General features: G+C 40.5%; 1 protein-coding gene across 1 annotated transcript in view; it reads left to right on the top strand.

Annotated features, from left to right (window-relative positions):
- Positions 1-981: 981 nt before the first annotated feature.
- The window catches only part of STMN2 (stathmin 2), a 41,983-nt gene continuing 26,329 nt past the window's right edge, over positions 982-16,635 (top strand). The window contains exon 1 of the mRNA XM_006202388.4: positions 982-1,365. Coding sequence (XP_006202450.1) covers positions 1,347-1,365 — 19 coding nt within the window. The 5' untranslated portion in view covers positions 982-1,346. The remainder of the gene's footprint in view (positions 1,366-16,635) is intronic.

Here is a 16,635-nt window from a genome sequence, read left to right as displayed (position 1 = left end):
CAGCGAAGTCACAGAAGTGTTAAATTAAGTGATTAAAAGCTCCATGAGAACAAGTCCTAAAATCTTTCTCACTCCTGCATCCTCAGAGCCTGGCACATGGTAAATGCCCAATGAATATTTATGGGAGTCAAGGGAGAAAGAATGAATTAATGAATGGCATTCATTAAGTGAGGAGGAATGAATTAATTAATATCAGGTTTGTAGTGAAAAGTCACTTTTTGCAACTGGTCTCAGAGATCCTCACACTGCTCAGCCTGAAACATGAACAAATCTTTCTTTGCCTTATCTCAATGGAGACTCTGGATCTTAGAAAAAAAAATCATGCTCCAGATCATGCCTTTCATCTCTATTCTTGTCTAAAGGGTTTTCCTTAGAGCTCTGGAAAGGTCACTGAGGTTTCAACCCATGTAATCTTACATCTCCAGGGCAACATGTCAGCCACCCACCCATGGGTCCTCCAATGCCCAGGCCAACAGTCATCCTGGTTCTGCCCTGTTACCAGATGGACAGGACCCAGGCACAGGAGGCTAACTCTCGTCTTCTTCCACAAGGTCCCCAGGTAGACCATAACTACTTGTTCTTATTCCCAGACAGCCCCTTCCTTCTGTGCCAAGAGTGGAAAACATCAGGCCTTGCTCTGCTGAGAGATCCTCAATAGTCCAGAGACATCTGGGCCCAGCTATGCTAGGAGGCAAAGGATCATAGCGCAGTTCTGCTCTGAGCTGCCACCATAGCCAGACATGGGGTCACCCTGGGAGACAAAAATCTACCAAGGACATGGCCAAAGGTGAAAGAGAAAACATGAACAGTGTTTAAACAGATGTTTCCAACAGCCAGCATGTTGTGAAGACTTCTCAGGCCTCTGAATTTCTTTCCTTTTTTTTTTTTTAATTTCGATTTGTGCAACAAAACATGTGTGAATCAAGTCAAGCCTCCTGGCTCCCAGGTAGGCACAGCCCAGTTCTAGCTCCTAGAAGGCTCCTAGGCTAAGGCTCCACTCTACTTGGACTGTACTACTAGGCCCCCAAAATGGGGGGAGCTGCCAGGGAAGGACTGATTTCCATTTCAAACTGCATTCTGGTACTTTGTACTCCAGCACCATTGGCCGATCAATATTTAATGCTTGGAGATTCTGACTCTGCGGGAGTCATGTCAGGGGACCTTGGGAGCCAATCTGCTTGAGCTTCTGAGTGATAATTATTCATGGGCTCCTGCCTCTTGCTCTTTCTCTCGCACGGTCCCACTCTGCAGACTCAGTGCCTTATTCAGTCTTCTCTCTCGCTCTCTCCGCTGCTGTAGCTGGACTGTCCGCCTTCGCCACCGCTCAGCTTCTGCACATCCCTACAATGGCTAAAACAGCAATGGGTAAGGCATCGCGCCTCGTTCTTCCTCGGCTCGACCTGGAGCCCACCTCTCCCCTTCTCTCTTAGAGCTATTTTAGAGATATTTTATAGAGAAAAAGACGTTATTGGGAACATAGGAATCAGGAAGGACGGAGGCAGTTCTGGGGTTTGGGGAGGGCAAAGAGGGGATACTTGGAAATCTAAAGCGAAGATTTTTTTTAAGGTAGAGGCAGGTAAGTTTCCTTCCCGTGGGTAAACAATTTATTCTGTTTCCATATTTTAAATTAGGACTCAGTCGTAGGGGGAAGGGGCTACCTTAACTGTAAGACTTAAATGGGGTTAAGGGACATTTGTAAAAGTGCTTTGTAACGTTCTTTATTCTCTATTTTTAAAAAAAGGAAGAAAGAAAAGAAAATAGAGAAGAGGAAGGAGGGTGGGAGAAAGGAAAGAGAAAAATGCAAAGTCAAAGCGGTCCCATCTAGGCTGTTTGAAAGATGGGTGGAGACGAGGAAGGCGGGTGAAAGAACCGGGCAAATTTTATGGTATTGTCTGGTCGGAAAAACCGCTAGTCCTGGGGCGCGGTGCCGGGGGGTGGGGGCGCGGGGCGGGGGCGGGGGGGACCTACACTCCTTTGTTTTAGGGAAAGGGAGGGGAAGGAGAGAGGAAGTCGGGAGGGCACAGAGGGCGCGGGTGGGCAGCTGCAGGGGCGGGGAAGCGCGCGGTTGGGGAGGGGTGGAGGGACAGCGGTTTCGCAGGCGCTGGGGTGGGGTTTCTTTGTGTGAGGACGGGCGGTCCCGGAGGGGGGGCAGGCACCTGCAGCGCTGGGCACACAATGCGGACGGCCCCACCCTGTGCGGAGCCGCGCCAGCGCCTTCACCCCTCCCCCCAGCCGGTGCAGCATCTTCAGCCGAAAGGGGGCCGGGTGGGGAGCGCAGCGCGACGCCCAGGAGCCCAGCCCTGGAGGGACAGCAGCGCCACGCCCCGCGCTTCGCGCTCCTGACTCCCAGCCTCGGCTTCCGAGTGGGACCTGGCGGTTGCCCTCGCCTTCCCCACCCTGGCCTCATTGTTCTGCCTTACAGAGAGAAGGGGGAAAAGTGGGTTAACAGTCTTTTCAAAATCACATTACATGGGGTGCTTGGGCAAGACGCAGATAAAAGCTTCTTTGAACTCATTCGATCTTTTTCGGGAAAAGCTTCTGGGACCTAGATATGAGTATATATAATAATACAGATGCAAAAGAGGTCAAGGTCTTTAATTGAGCCAAATGAAATATCTCTTTTGTAGGTCAAACAGGGCCAAAAATCGGCAATTTTCATAGGCTCAGCCTGTGTCAGACAGATAGTCGAGACACAGAGACCAAGCAAGGCTCCAGATCAGGGCCTCCATCCCTAATTCGTCTTGCTCCTCCAGTGCCCCGTGGCTCGGTGCTCGGTCCCCGCTAGGGGCACAGGCAGGGAGGGGCCCGAGATCGGGTGGCAGCTGGAAGCACCCCTCCCCTGGAACCCAGTGCGGGATGCGGATAAGGGGAAAAGCTGCGAAAAGGGCTCGCTTTGGACAGCTCCGCCCTGCCCCACCCTCCCAGGCGGAGCCCGGAAGACCTCGGGCTCAGATGCAGGGCAAGGGAAGGGAATTGGGGAGGGGTTGTTGAGAGATCTGCAGTCCTAGAGCCCCCGTTTATAGCCCCGCAATTCAGAATAGCCCAGGCACACTTTGATGGGCGCAGACACCGGGTGTTGCTCCGGATCCCAGCGCCGAGCCCCTCCCAGACAAGTGTGCGGCTCTGCAGAAAGGCTGGCTCGAGCCCCGCCCGGGCACACAAAGGCGCGGCCGCACCCTAGCCGGCCACAGGCCCGCAGAGGTGACCCCTTCCCAGGAGTGAGGGGAGGGTTTTTCTTCTCTGCCTCCTACAACTCCCGGAGCTTGGGGCTATTTTCCCCCAGCCAAAGCCCACAGCCCACGTTCTGTTCTCCAGGCTCTCCTGGGTGGCGACACCTTGGATAGTCTCCGTAGGAGAGACCCTTGCTCCTCTAGCGAGGGGCGTCTCGACCCCACCCTTCCCAGCTGGGACGCAGACCCGACAGCCGCTGGCCGGGTGGGGGCGCACATGGCGAGCCGGCGGCGCGTGGAGCGCAGCCAGCCCTGCAGAGTCCCGCGCCGCGCCCTGCGGTCCCCTCCCGGGAGCTGGGCGCTAGACCCCGCGGATGCAGCCCAGGAGACAGGTTTCTGCGCAGTGTCCTGAGCTACCCCGACTTCCCAAAATTCGCGGCTCGCCCGCAAGTCCAGAAAGGTTCTGAGAACGGGGGATGGGGGCGATCTCGCTCTGCTCTGCACCCCCACCGAGAGGTTTATGCTGCAGGAAGGCGTCTGCAAACTCATCATCATCAGTGTTATTGCTGTTATTTCAAATTATTATTATTATTTCATGACTCAGTGGCCATATTCATTCAAAAGATTTGAATTGCCCTGATTAAGAATTAACCCTTGTTGTACTCACTTTTCTTCTTTTCTTCCTCCAAAAAAACAAAAACAACAACAACAAAAAAAGAATTCACTCTCCTGTGCACTTTAGGTTATAAAGCAAATGTATTTTTGGTTCCTATAAGAATTATGTGTGCTCATGTGGGTCAGATATAAGTGCAGGTGCTTGTTAAGGGCTGGGCTTGTGTGCCAAAGATTGCTGGAAAATTCTCTGCAGAGACTTGCTTGTGGCTGCAATGGATGAAAATATACATATTTAAAATATTATGATCTTCGCCTTGTATTCCGTAGACTGGATCCATAAATATATAAATATAGGTTATGCACAATTTTAATTGTTTCTTTTTATTTAGAAACTGTCCTTCCAATTGCTAATTCTTGCTACTGTCTCAATTCTGCATAAAAACTTAGATCGTAAGATGGTAGCCACTATCCTATTAATAAAAATCCCACCCCAAATATGACAAATGCAAGGGCCCTTTCTGCCATGAGTAAGCAAATCATGAAAAGCAGCACAGCCTCTGCATTATTAAAATAATGGATTTTGAAATCATTCCAGTTGCAAAGCATAATCAATTAATCACCAGGGCGGGTGCTTTTTCCTGATTCATTAAACAATTATTGTATTCAGCATGATTGTACTCCGTGCATATAATATTCCCTGTTATCTTCTCTAATGAAGTGGGCACCTTCTAAATGGATATATAAATAACCAGGAGTGTAAAGAGGAGGAATTGGTCAAAATTTCAGGATAAAATTAAAAGAGAAATAGCAGTAGCTTATCACTCAATCATATATATATAGTTTATACAAGGTGAGTATGCTTTGCCTGAAGTAAGCAAGCATTAAGCAGGCAGCTGGTATAATGATAAAATTAATACACCTGGTAGTGACTGTCTCTGCATGGTAAATTTCTCTGAAAGAAAATACATTTTTAAATGATAATTGAGATTGGATGGTTTATCATATCAAAATCTACAACTTTATTTTGTCAAAATTAACCATGGTTTTGTGACATGATTTAAGATTTGTAGTAAATTATTCTAAGGAAGAAGGGAGTTTTTTATTGTTAGAGCAATTGTCTCTGCCCTTAGTCATTAACATTTTTAGCAGAATTTTATTTGTTACATTAAAAGCACTTTTACTTACTTTCATGGTCTTTTTTAAATTATTAATGGATAGATCGTGGGATAGGCATTTAATCATTTGGCACAATCTGTCTATCATCAAATAACTAGTTCTCAGTGGTGAAATGCTGCAAATGGCTACGTTTTAATCAGATTCAAGAAATGTCCTCGCAGAGTGCCATAAAGCCAGTTCACACAATTAAATGGCTTTCCTCCCTATGATTTAGGATCAAAATAGTTACTCAGTTCTGTGAATATCTAGTAGCAGTTATCAAGCAGAATTTTAAAGGTAAATTTGTATAATTCAAAATGAAATGGGAGACAAATCAATTACATAATTAATTAAGGATTTTTGTTACTGATAAATCCACACCATCTTTAGGAAAATTTCTGATTTATCAATCACTGGTGTTTTTTCTCCCAACTGGCCATACACTCCACCCCACCCCAGGATCCCCTTGCTCACACAGGCTGAAAGAAGCTGGCCTCAGAGCAGGTGGCTACCTGCTTTGGGTGTGGCCACCCCAAACTGTTGATACCTAAGTCCGGTGCACATCAGTTGCCTCTTTGGCCCTCGAAAAACATACATCATTCTATTGTCACAGGATCTGTGACCTTATATGAAAAAATGCAAGAAATTTTCAGACAAAACAAAAAACAAAAAACCGGAATTAGCCAGTTACCCAGATGTTTCCAGAACCCAAAGCTCATTCGCTTTCCTAGATCTCTGAATTGGAAAACCTTGGTGTCTGCATTAACTTTTAACTCCACTAGAGGGCAATCAAGTTCTCTAAAGAAGTAGGTTGATTTTAAACCCAGTTCCAAATACTAGCTAGTTAACAAAATATTTTCTTTTATCTGGAGCACTCAATTACTTCTTCAATAAGTTAATAGCATGCTTATCCTAGTGGATGAAGACAGTTTGTACACTTCTTCAAGGAAATAAAATGAAATAAGTGATCTTTATAATCTGGAAGTAGGTGTCAGTCCTGGTTAATCATTCTCTTAAGATTTTACTTTATAATATCATTACATTGTTATTATAATATCATTTATGTTACTTGAGGGGATTGCAGTAGATAAATAGTAGAAAATGGCCAGTAGTAATATCAAAATTATATGGGAACAGAATGTTTCAATGTTTAAATTAAGGAATAAATTAAACAAAAACATTGTTTAGTTATTCATTTATTTAAAATGTCCTCACCATTGAAGACACACCTGAATGTCCCTCCCCACCTTCAGGGAGCTTGCAAGTTAGTAGATGAAGCAGGTAGATATAATGTGATACTGAGAGGGGCCCCCAAACTGGCTGTTACTATTTTTCCTACTTTCTAAGTTCATTTTTTCTTTTCCATTTAAAGGATACCTTTGAAACCAAATCCAGTGTGATTTCAGCTCAAACATTTAAATCTAATGTTTTGTCGGCTTTCAGTAATTATTGAGTACCTCCTTGTAGTCATTTTCTTAGTTTAGTAGAAAATGTATGTTAATTTTAAGGAAATAAGAAGAAACAGATAAGTAGGAACTAATTTTTAGGATTATCAAAAGTGGATATTTTTATGTTTGTGTTGGTAGGGAATTCTTTTTATCTTATATTTCGTGTAACTATAATGCATCTGTAAAATATTTAATAGATTCATATTACTATGTTCCCCAAACTTTCCTATGCATGTGAATTACCTGCAATTTTCATTAAAATGCAATTTCTAATACCGTAGGTCTGGTTGAAGTCAGACATTCTGCATTCCTAACAAAGCTCCCAGCTGATGCTGGTTCTAACCACCAAACACATCCGTTTTAGAAATATGAAATTGTGATACACGCGCTCCTCCCACGATAAGCTCCGGCATCATGTCTTAACATTTTCAAGCCTATAGCAATTTTTACAAAATATTTCACCTCCAAACTCATACACTTAGGGATTTCATTCCTCTGGGAGTTGTGTGTTCTGTGTCATCATTCTCTTTTAGTTAGATTTTTAAAAATATATTCACATTGCAGGATTCAGCAGAAGACCTTCAAGAGAAATGTGGAAATGAAAATTTGGCTGTGTGTGCGTGTGTGTGTGTGTGTGTGCGTGTGTGTGTGTAAGAAAAAAAATGTGGCTTGTGGCACAGTTGAGAAAGATGACAACTCAATGTTGCTAGTTTACTGTCACTTACAAAACAACGTGCAGAACAAAAAGTTCAATTCAGAAACTTTTAGTTGTGGAACATCGTGCAAGTGTCTGTAACCCCATTTACCATATGGCTAATTCATTGGAAACATTCTACATACTAAAGAAAGTAACACAGAGGATTGAGCAGCACTGGAATTCTCTCAATATATCCCATATTTATTACTTACCAAATTACCTAGCAGCCTTTCTTCCTGGATACCATATGAGAAAATTATTAATAACTTATTGAGTATGGCTGGATATTTGAAAACAGATTGTGTGTGTGTTTTCTGCTTACTTAAGCCAATAAAGGACCTCCATTATTTGATACTAACTTTCTAAGAAAGTCAACCTAGAGGTAAAAAAAAAAAAAATGGGTCTCCAAGGAATATTACCCAAGGTATCATATGTCAGCCTTCCACGCAGTGGGTGACTGACCATGCAGACATGATCACATTTCTGGAAATGCTATCCTGCAAAAGTGGTTCTATGCATGAAATGTCTCAAATGAGAAATTCACCATTTCTCAAGTAGAGGAAACATCCCAATAAAACTGGCCGGAGAGTTGGTAGAATCTACTGTTTCACCATGAATTTGGCTTAAGGCTCAAAGTTATCTATTCCTTTGTTCCTGTTGTCTTTAACTGATCATTTCAGAGTCTTGAAAACTAGGAAACTTTCCATTTTTGCAACTCCTGGTACATTTTAAAAAGTAGAAGACGTGCTAAGACAGAGTTATAAAAATAATGTGTGTTTTAAACATTTAATCCTAGCAGTCTGCTGTGGCTGTACCTACACTTCATTTGGAGATAACAAAAATCTAAACTTGTGGACCTTGAAGACTAAGCCCCAAAATTTCCTGACTGGTCCTTCAACCAACAATTTTTCTGTGACACGGCTTTTTTTCAGGAATCATTTTTCTGGCATAGATATAAATTTCAGAGTGTCTGCAAGAAGTGAGTTTAATTGATTTAATCCTTATCCAGCATATATAACACACTAGGCACTAAGCACATTATGCATATTAGCTGTGTTAATCATCCAATAGCCCTAAAAAGTAGGTCCTATTATAGATGAGGATACTCAGGCACAGAGAGGAGGAGTGACTTGCCCAAGGTCATACAGTTCGTCAGATGTAAAGTTTGAACCCAAGCCTCTGGCTCCAGAATCCGCGCCTTTAACCAGTACCAGCTTCTCTCGTATCTGCTCCGTGTCAGAGGGTTCCCATCATGGAGGTCGAACCAGTGATGCCGCCATTTTGTTAAACAGGCCTGATGGTCTTAACTTCCCGAGCACAACTTGAAGAGGAAATACCTTCATATTAATGACTAGCTTTAACAGCTAACCTAGGGCTTATTAAATTAATTGCCATGATTTAGGCTTTGGGGGAAAGGGAGCTATGAGACCTTAGGGGCTGTAATGCATGGAACCACCTGGCTCTCTGAAGGCTCATTTAAGCACAGCAGGGACTTCAGGTGTGGACACAGTGATGCCCAGTCCTGGGAGAAAAAACCCTGACTTAATTTTACCAGTATCTGCCTGGTTAACCCATTTCAAAATGGATCCTTAGCTCTTTCCCTAAACCCTTTATGTTTAATTTTAAAATTTTGTTTTATGAACTAAATCTAGAGCTAAAAGGGAGATGCAACTCAGGCATCAACAGTTAATATAACCATTAGATACTACTTCAAGACTCTCTTCATCTTACTACTTCAAAGCAGGCAGGCAGGCAGGAGATCTGAATCCCTTGTGAGACCTTTGTAATTATCTTTTAATAAAGGAGGCAGGTCCTGTCATTTGTCAAGTAGACATTTGCAGTAGTAAAACCGGTGTTTATATAACCCATTTTTATTAGTCATGATTAAAGATAACATTTTGTGTACATTTGTTCTCACAAAACACTTTTATGTGAATGTAAAGGTTAATTAATGCATTTCAGCAATCACTTTGCTAGTCATCTGGAAATACTGCTTCTCTAGAAATCGTGCTCAAGAAAAGAAGCCACACATTTCACTGTAAAGCCATAACCAAAATTTTAAGGTTTTTCTCATTTGTAATTTTGTTGACCTCCAGATTAAAATATTTAATACTTGGAAAAATTTCAAGATTCCAAAAATTTGGTTTTGGTGCCAAAAATTGATAATTGTAGTTCTTGTGTAGTACATTAAACATAATGTAATCTGGAATTGATTTTTTTTAATCATAAAGCAATGCTTGTAAGAGTGCTTATTTAGCAGTTATTCTTCTGGAATAATTGCACTTTGGATGTCAGAGTTTGCACGTCCAAATATTTACTTAGTATGACAATAGATCATCAGTAATATGAATCTGTCAGGCTTTTAGCTGTATGTCTTTAGAACAGCATAAAAAGAAATGGATGAAATTTATCTAAACTTAGTCCCACAAATACTTGTACAAGAGAGTGTTTTAAAGTTTCAGTTTTCATTCTACTTCTTCTTTTGGAAGTTTTTTTTTCCTATAAATGGCTGTCATAAAATTTAATTTCCATTCAACAAAACTGCTTACAGTAAACGTAATAATAGTCTCTTAGGTTGGGCTTCCTTGTAAGTAGAAACCTAACTCACGTGATAAAGCTCAATCTATAAAATATTGACTGTTACAAAACAGACCAGAAAGTCGCACCAAGGTGTCACTTATCACTTCCAGACTCTACCAAGCGTTAGTAACTGCAGCCTGCCTTGGGACCCTGCTTTGGAACATAATTGTTTTTACTACCATGTGGTTCTTTTTTGTCCCCAACACTCACATCTGTTGTTGTTATTTAAGTCTCACAGCTTTATCTGAGAAGTGCCAATTAGCATCCTTCTCCTAACCATTGTTCAAAAATATGGACAATTACCCAAGTCGATTCTAGTCTTCTGATGCACAGATTATATGATCCAAGACTTCTGTCACTTTAAAAATTGTCTTTTCATTGTCCTTCTGACCTACTTTTTCCTGTTAGAATAAAAAAGAGGAGCAGATAAACATAGAAGATTGAAAACATTCAAAAGAAAAATTAGATCACATGATCTATCAATATGGGACCTTGTAGTTCTCAAAACATATTCAGCCACTCCATGCTTTTTACCTTCATATAATCCCTATGAGATGGGCACAGTACACATGCCACTCTGCTTAAAAATAGGCAAATTTGTGGGAGGAGGGTATAGCTCAAGTGGTAGAATGCATGCTTAGCATGCACAAGGTCCTGGGTTCAATCCCCAGTACCTCCTCCAAAAATAAATAAATAACTAAACCTAATTACCTCCCCCCAAAAAATTTAAAAAAAAAATTAGGTAAATTTTAGCTCAAAGAATTTAGTCAAGTTCACATATGGTAAGCTTTAGAGCTAGGGCCAGAATACAGGTCTAATAAAGATATATATGTATGTATGAATATTATATATATGCATATATATGACTTCACTTGTGTGTGAAATCTACAAAACGAAACAATAGAAACAGACTCATATAGAGAACAAACTGGTGGTTGTCAGAGGGGAGAGGGCGGGGGGTTGGGTGAAATAGGTGAGGGAAATTAAGATGTACAAGCGTCCAGTTATAAAATAAGTCATGGGGATGTCACATACAGCATAGGAAATATAGTCAACAATATTGTGGTGACATCGTATGATGGCAGATGGTAACCACACTTATTGTGGGAATCATTTTATAAAGTATAAAAATATCAAACTAGTATGTTGTGCACCTGAAACTGATATAATACTGAAGTCAATTATACTTCAATAAAAAGACATAATATATAAAGTCAGCTAGCCCATTAAGTAAAAGTCATATGAATCGTATATTATAAGTTTTTTTTAATTTTGCACTTATAATGTCTTGCATTTTCCATTTCTGGAAGTCCCTGCTTTCATCGAGAATATGCTAGGTAATTGCGGTCTTATACCACCTTATGCAAAACTAAGACAGGAGTCATAGTCAGATTTCATTCTAAGATCCACGTGAAGGGGAAGTCAGGGCATACTTTCTGATGAAAAGCTATCTGTTAACAGCAAAGGGAATAAAGAAACCAACATTCTTATCACCGATGACCAAAACATTGTTGATTCTAGAATTCACCCCACACATGCAGTAATCAGTCTGCAGAGGAAGTATGAGCTTTACTGAATTAAGAATGGATGTGAAGTATTTTTCTACTCTTCAGCCAAAAGATTCAACAGCAATGGGGAGAGACTTCAGTCACTTGGGTACCACATTCAGCCATTTCGGAGACACAGTTCAGAGAAAGTCATGGCAGCCCTCAAATGGCAGTGGCAAGCAGCTCAGGAGACGGCAGGGAGGGGACAGAAGAGCCGTTCTTCTGTGAGACCCCCTCAGCCAGAAGAACAGGCTCTTCCTTTTTGCACTCTGGCTGTATCTCATTTAAGTCCCAACCAATTTAGCTATCACCTAGGTTTGTGTATACTACTTGGTAGTATTTAGGGACTTAAGAGAAATATAATCCCTGAGCACCTGAATTAGGCTTGGTGATAAAATCCTGAAACGTAAACAGAATAACGTGCTTCCATTACTCCTGGAAACCACTGTGTCATTTGGTCTCGCTGTAGGACTATAAGAATTTCTTTCATCTTTCCCCTTGATAAAAGAACAAGACCCCTGCATGATACAGCAGTATTCTCATTAAATTCAACAGGAGCTTGACCTGGAGTAAGGTGAGGTCCCAAGCTGGTACAATTTACTGCTCTTATTACAGTTTTGATCACAAGGACGGATTCATGTCACCCAATTTCTTTTCCTCATCACAGTTACTTTGCCCAGAATCAGTGGAATTGAAAATTAAGAGGCTCATATGTTTCTGTAAAAGCCCGTGATGGGTTGTATAACTTTGACCTTCTTAAATGTCCCTTTATTTGATTTGATCTCTCTTCCTACAGAAACGGTATGTTGCTTTGGCTGATCAAAATAGTAATCTTTCAAACTCCCCCCTAACCCAGGTTATTATAGTTTAAGAGACCATAATTTTTGTCAGGAGAGGTGAGTGGAATAAATGCAAACTGAATCTGTATTTGTGCCAATTAGCATTACATCATCATAGCAGAAATATCTAGAACATTACCTCATATCAGTGATCTTCTGGGATGTTAAAATAGATCTTTAAAAATCTGAAATGTCTTTTTCATTTAAATGTTGAATCCTCAATTACATATTCATCAACCAGAAGGTTTTTTTTTTTTTGGAGGTCCAAATGGAAGCCAATGTAGCATGCAGATGTTTTAAATAAAATCGTTTTAGTCTATTTCATCTTTCAAGAAGAAAATCACAGTGGTGAAGCTCCCAGAAGTACTGCTAAACAGGATGACAGATGACTCAGAAAATATGTGACTTCGGGCTCTACGACCCCAAAGCAATCAGATTACCAAACACAGTCCATACACATATACCCCAATAACATACAGCATGGTCAAAATAAGTTAAAATGAGCACCAGGAGCTTGCTTTATGACATGGAGAAAGGAGGCACCAAAAAACGAGCTTAAAGGTAACTAATTCCCATCTACGTAAAGAGTTAGATAATAGGAGGGAGAGAGAGGGGAGAACTGAATTAGGAGATCAGTGGTGGAGTGTGGGTTCAGTTGTAATGACTGTGAGTGTAAGTCTCCCATCTTTAGAACCAATTTGCAGAGTACCCTGTTTCTCCCATTGTTTGTCACTTAAATCCTGGCACCAGCATCAAGATCCACAGCTATTGCTCCCAATTTACCAGGTCCTAAAGCTTCCTCTATCTGGAAATGACAGTCCCCAAAGAAAGAGGTACATTTAATTCACAGTTTATATAAATTGGAAAGCTTCAAGTAAAGACATGTTGTCAGTGAAATCTCTTAGAAACCAATGCAAATCTACTTGCTGTAAAACCAGTGTCAGGGACCTAAAAATCCTGCCTTCTGTATATCACCTAACTTTGTCCTTTACTTTCTGCCCAGAGATCTTTCAGAAGAAGAAATTTAGGTTGAATTCACATCAAGTATTTTGGGACTTGCCAAGAAAACCTCCCTGCTGGACTGAAATGGTCACGGGGAAAACATGAGAAAGGGAGGGAGGAAAAGGGATATGCTAACAGGTCCTGAACATCCTTCATCAGAGTCCCCAAAACACAAGTCCACAGCCAGGCATCCAGTGTCCTGAATGACTGTGTTCTTACAGTTGTTAAGAACACCGCTGTGTTGGGACACAGACCAGCAGTCCATTCCAAGATTATGAGATACTTCTCCCAAGGTAGCGTATTAGTGACATTTCCAGAGCATTCCTGAACTGTCTTTCACACGTTAACAGGAAGTCTTAATACATATCACTGCTGTTTTACACTCCGCATTAGCCAGAACTGAGGAGTCAAATAAAATTTTTCCCAGGATGAATAAACAGAAGATATTTTTATAATATTACTGATTTCAAATCAAATAACCAAATAAGGATGAGACCTCACACTGATGACAGTGATTCCCACACAAGCCAAGTGAAGTTGAACATTGAGCATTTTTAAACTGCTTGTTTTTAATTATTTGGCCCTTTCGAAAACTATGGAGTATATTGTCATGAATAATTATTAACATTATTAATATGATGATTTATATGAATAACATTCTTAATTATTTTCTTGTTGAAACAGTATGTATAAAACTATGTATTTGAAAGCTTGAACAAAATACTTAGATTCGTGATATAGATTTAGAAGAATGGGAAAATATGTGTGGGCGTGTCCATTTCATATTTTACCAAGTAAACAAAATCTCTGCTGTGTTAATCTATCCCAGGATCTAACCTGATAATTAAATCTCTGGTACCCATTGTATCGTTCTCCCCAGCTCCTCTTTGTTCCTCGAAGGAACTGTACAATCTCCAGATTCACACACACAGGGAAAAGAAAAAATAAAAAATAAAGAAAATGTAGGCCGTTGCCTGCCAAAACATATCCTTCTTAAAATATCCAAACAACTGATGCAAAAGTATTTTTTCCTGAAAATACCCAGATAATGACTGCTTTCCCCCTTTACCTCATTAGCTGTATTATGAGTGTATTAGGATGTATTTATTCATATAATAAGGATATATATTAAGAATCTCTTTTGAGAAACTCTTTCTGAGTTTTCCAGCCATCTCTGCACCAAGGAAAATCCATAAGTAAAAAGACATTCCACTTTCTATAAACCTCTACACTTATCTGTAGCCGTGTAGTCAATAACTCATATGAGGGAGTTAATTGAAGAACAAATGCCAAAGGAAAATGGGGGGAAAAAGTCTTGGACTGATTATTAAAAATCAGTAATAATATGTCTTATTTTCTTGTTAGAAACAATATGTAGACAGTGCAGGTGTGTTAATACATCTGAGCTAGTTGTTGGGGAAGTGTTAAGAGCAAAGCATTTAGAGTCAGACAGACCTACATTCAAATTAAACTCCAAGCTTTATTATCTACCACACATTGGGCAAGCTACACCGCTTCTCTGAGTCTTTTAATTTCATCTGTAAATCTGAATTGATTATACTACTGCTCATAGTATTGATGAGATGATCAAATGAGAAGACACGTGCAAATAGCATCATGCCTGGTACGTTATGTGCTCAGGGAGTAACAGCTGTTACCACTATTCATCGTTCACTGTAGGCATTCAGAAGACTGGAAAAGCTTTCAGTGTCCAGATGCCACTAGGTTAAGTGGATATTGCTATAAATCATTATACTTCATGTGGGTTGAAATTTAAATGAATTTACTAGAGAAATAGGCTTACTTTCAAACATTAATAGCTAATAGCAAATGCAACCAGCTATGAAAAAAAATTATATGGAATTAGCTATCTCCTCCCACATCTTTACAAACGTGCGTACTCTGCTTGGCGTTCGGGTACAGTGAAGAGATTAAGATATGCTGATTTCTGAAAACCAATGAAGAAAATGATCATCAACCCAAAGTATGAAATACCAATAGTGAAATCTTCTTAGCATGTTTCTAATAGCTTTTGCATTCGCTTGGGATTTGTTTTATTGTAAATAAAGATAGTTTATCCAAATTATATATATTTCAGATCCTCATCCCTTGCTCTATCTTCTGCAAGGCCAACTCATCCTATTAGACTCAGTTTTAGTGACACTTCTGGAAAGCTTCCCTTGGCTACCCATCCACAAAGATCTCTCACTCTCTTCCTTCTGCCCTTGACTCCAAAGTTAGTTATTCTTTTCCATCAATTCATCTTTCATAAAGTCTCTTGCATCTTCCCTTCCTCCTTCCTTCACACTACCATTTCCCAAAGCCATACCGCATTACCTGCTGAGCTTCATTCAGTTGTTTTTCAAGTGTCTCCTAGTGACGGGTCTTTCCTGCATAAGATGGCCAAGTCTAAGAAGAGACTTTGATCAGGTAACTCCACTTTCAAAACGTTCAGTGGCTCCCTATTGCTAGGATGGCTGTAATGGCCAGATTTTTGACAGTGAAAGGACATGTTATGAATAGGCTTAAACCAGAACCATGCAGGCAAACCAGAGCCAACCCATTGCCAACTGCATGCTTGCAAGCTTTCTCACTTAAATATTCCTGAGGGTAGACTCACAACTAAGCTCTCAAGCTTAAATTTCTCTTAAGCTTACATGTTTAAAATTTTTGACATTCTAACATTCTTATAAAAAATCAGTGTTTGTTTTCATGTAAACACAATCTTTTAAATCACAACAACCTTTTCACATGAGCAAAAATCAAAGCATCTTTCGCAAAATCCCAGAGCAAAATTGACCTCAAAGAGGACTTACTGTCAGGACCCAACTCCTAAAAATCCCATTGCAGTGTCATCTATGAGAATGATGAATGCTGTCTTCTGAAGCAGAGAGAACACCGTTCACGAAGACCATGCAGTGAATGATGCTCGCTGGAGCTGAGTCATCAGTCCTTCTGTGCACTCACTACACCTCCCATAAAAGCCTTCCCTATGGTGTCTTCAGTAGCCCATTTCCACATCAACAATAACACATAAACTTTCTCTCTTCTTTGTTCTCCTCAACCCTAGTCAGTCTTAGGATCCTGGTCCATTTGCTTTGATTACCATATAAAATATAAGATATCCAGTTAAATTTGAATTTCAGAAAAGCAAGGAATGCTTTTTAGTATGTCCCATCCCATTCAATATTTGGATTAAAACTTAACTAGGTATTCAATATTTTTATTGGCTAAATCTGGCAGCCCGGGCTGTAAAGCCATTCCTGACCACCCTCCTCTCAGCCCCAGGACTTTGAGGTTCTTCTCAGTTTCTAGTGCTAATTATCTGAGCCTCTATTTGACACTTACTCTATTCTGCATGTGTTTTTGTTGATTTTTATATCAATATACTTCGCTTCCTTGACTTGAAAACTCCTTGAGACTGAGGACACATCTATTGTATCTCTCTGTAATTCCATAATTCCTCACAGAAATTCTTGACCATAGGTGGTGATCATAAAAACTTGCTTATTGAGAGACATTTAAAACCAATGAACAAAATAGCCAATGACTTCTTAAGCAACTGCTTTCTGTTCCACTCAG

Source organism: Vicugna pacos, chromosome 29 (genome assembly GCF_048564905.1).
Source record: "Vicugna pacos chromosome 29, VicPac4, whole genome shotgun sequence".
Taxonomy (NCBI): Eukaryota; Metazoa; Chordata; class Mammalia; order Artiodactyla; family Camelidae; genus Vicugna; species Vicugna pacos.
This window is presented reverse-complemented; position numbering and strand designations above follow the sequence as displayed.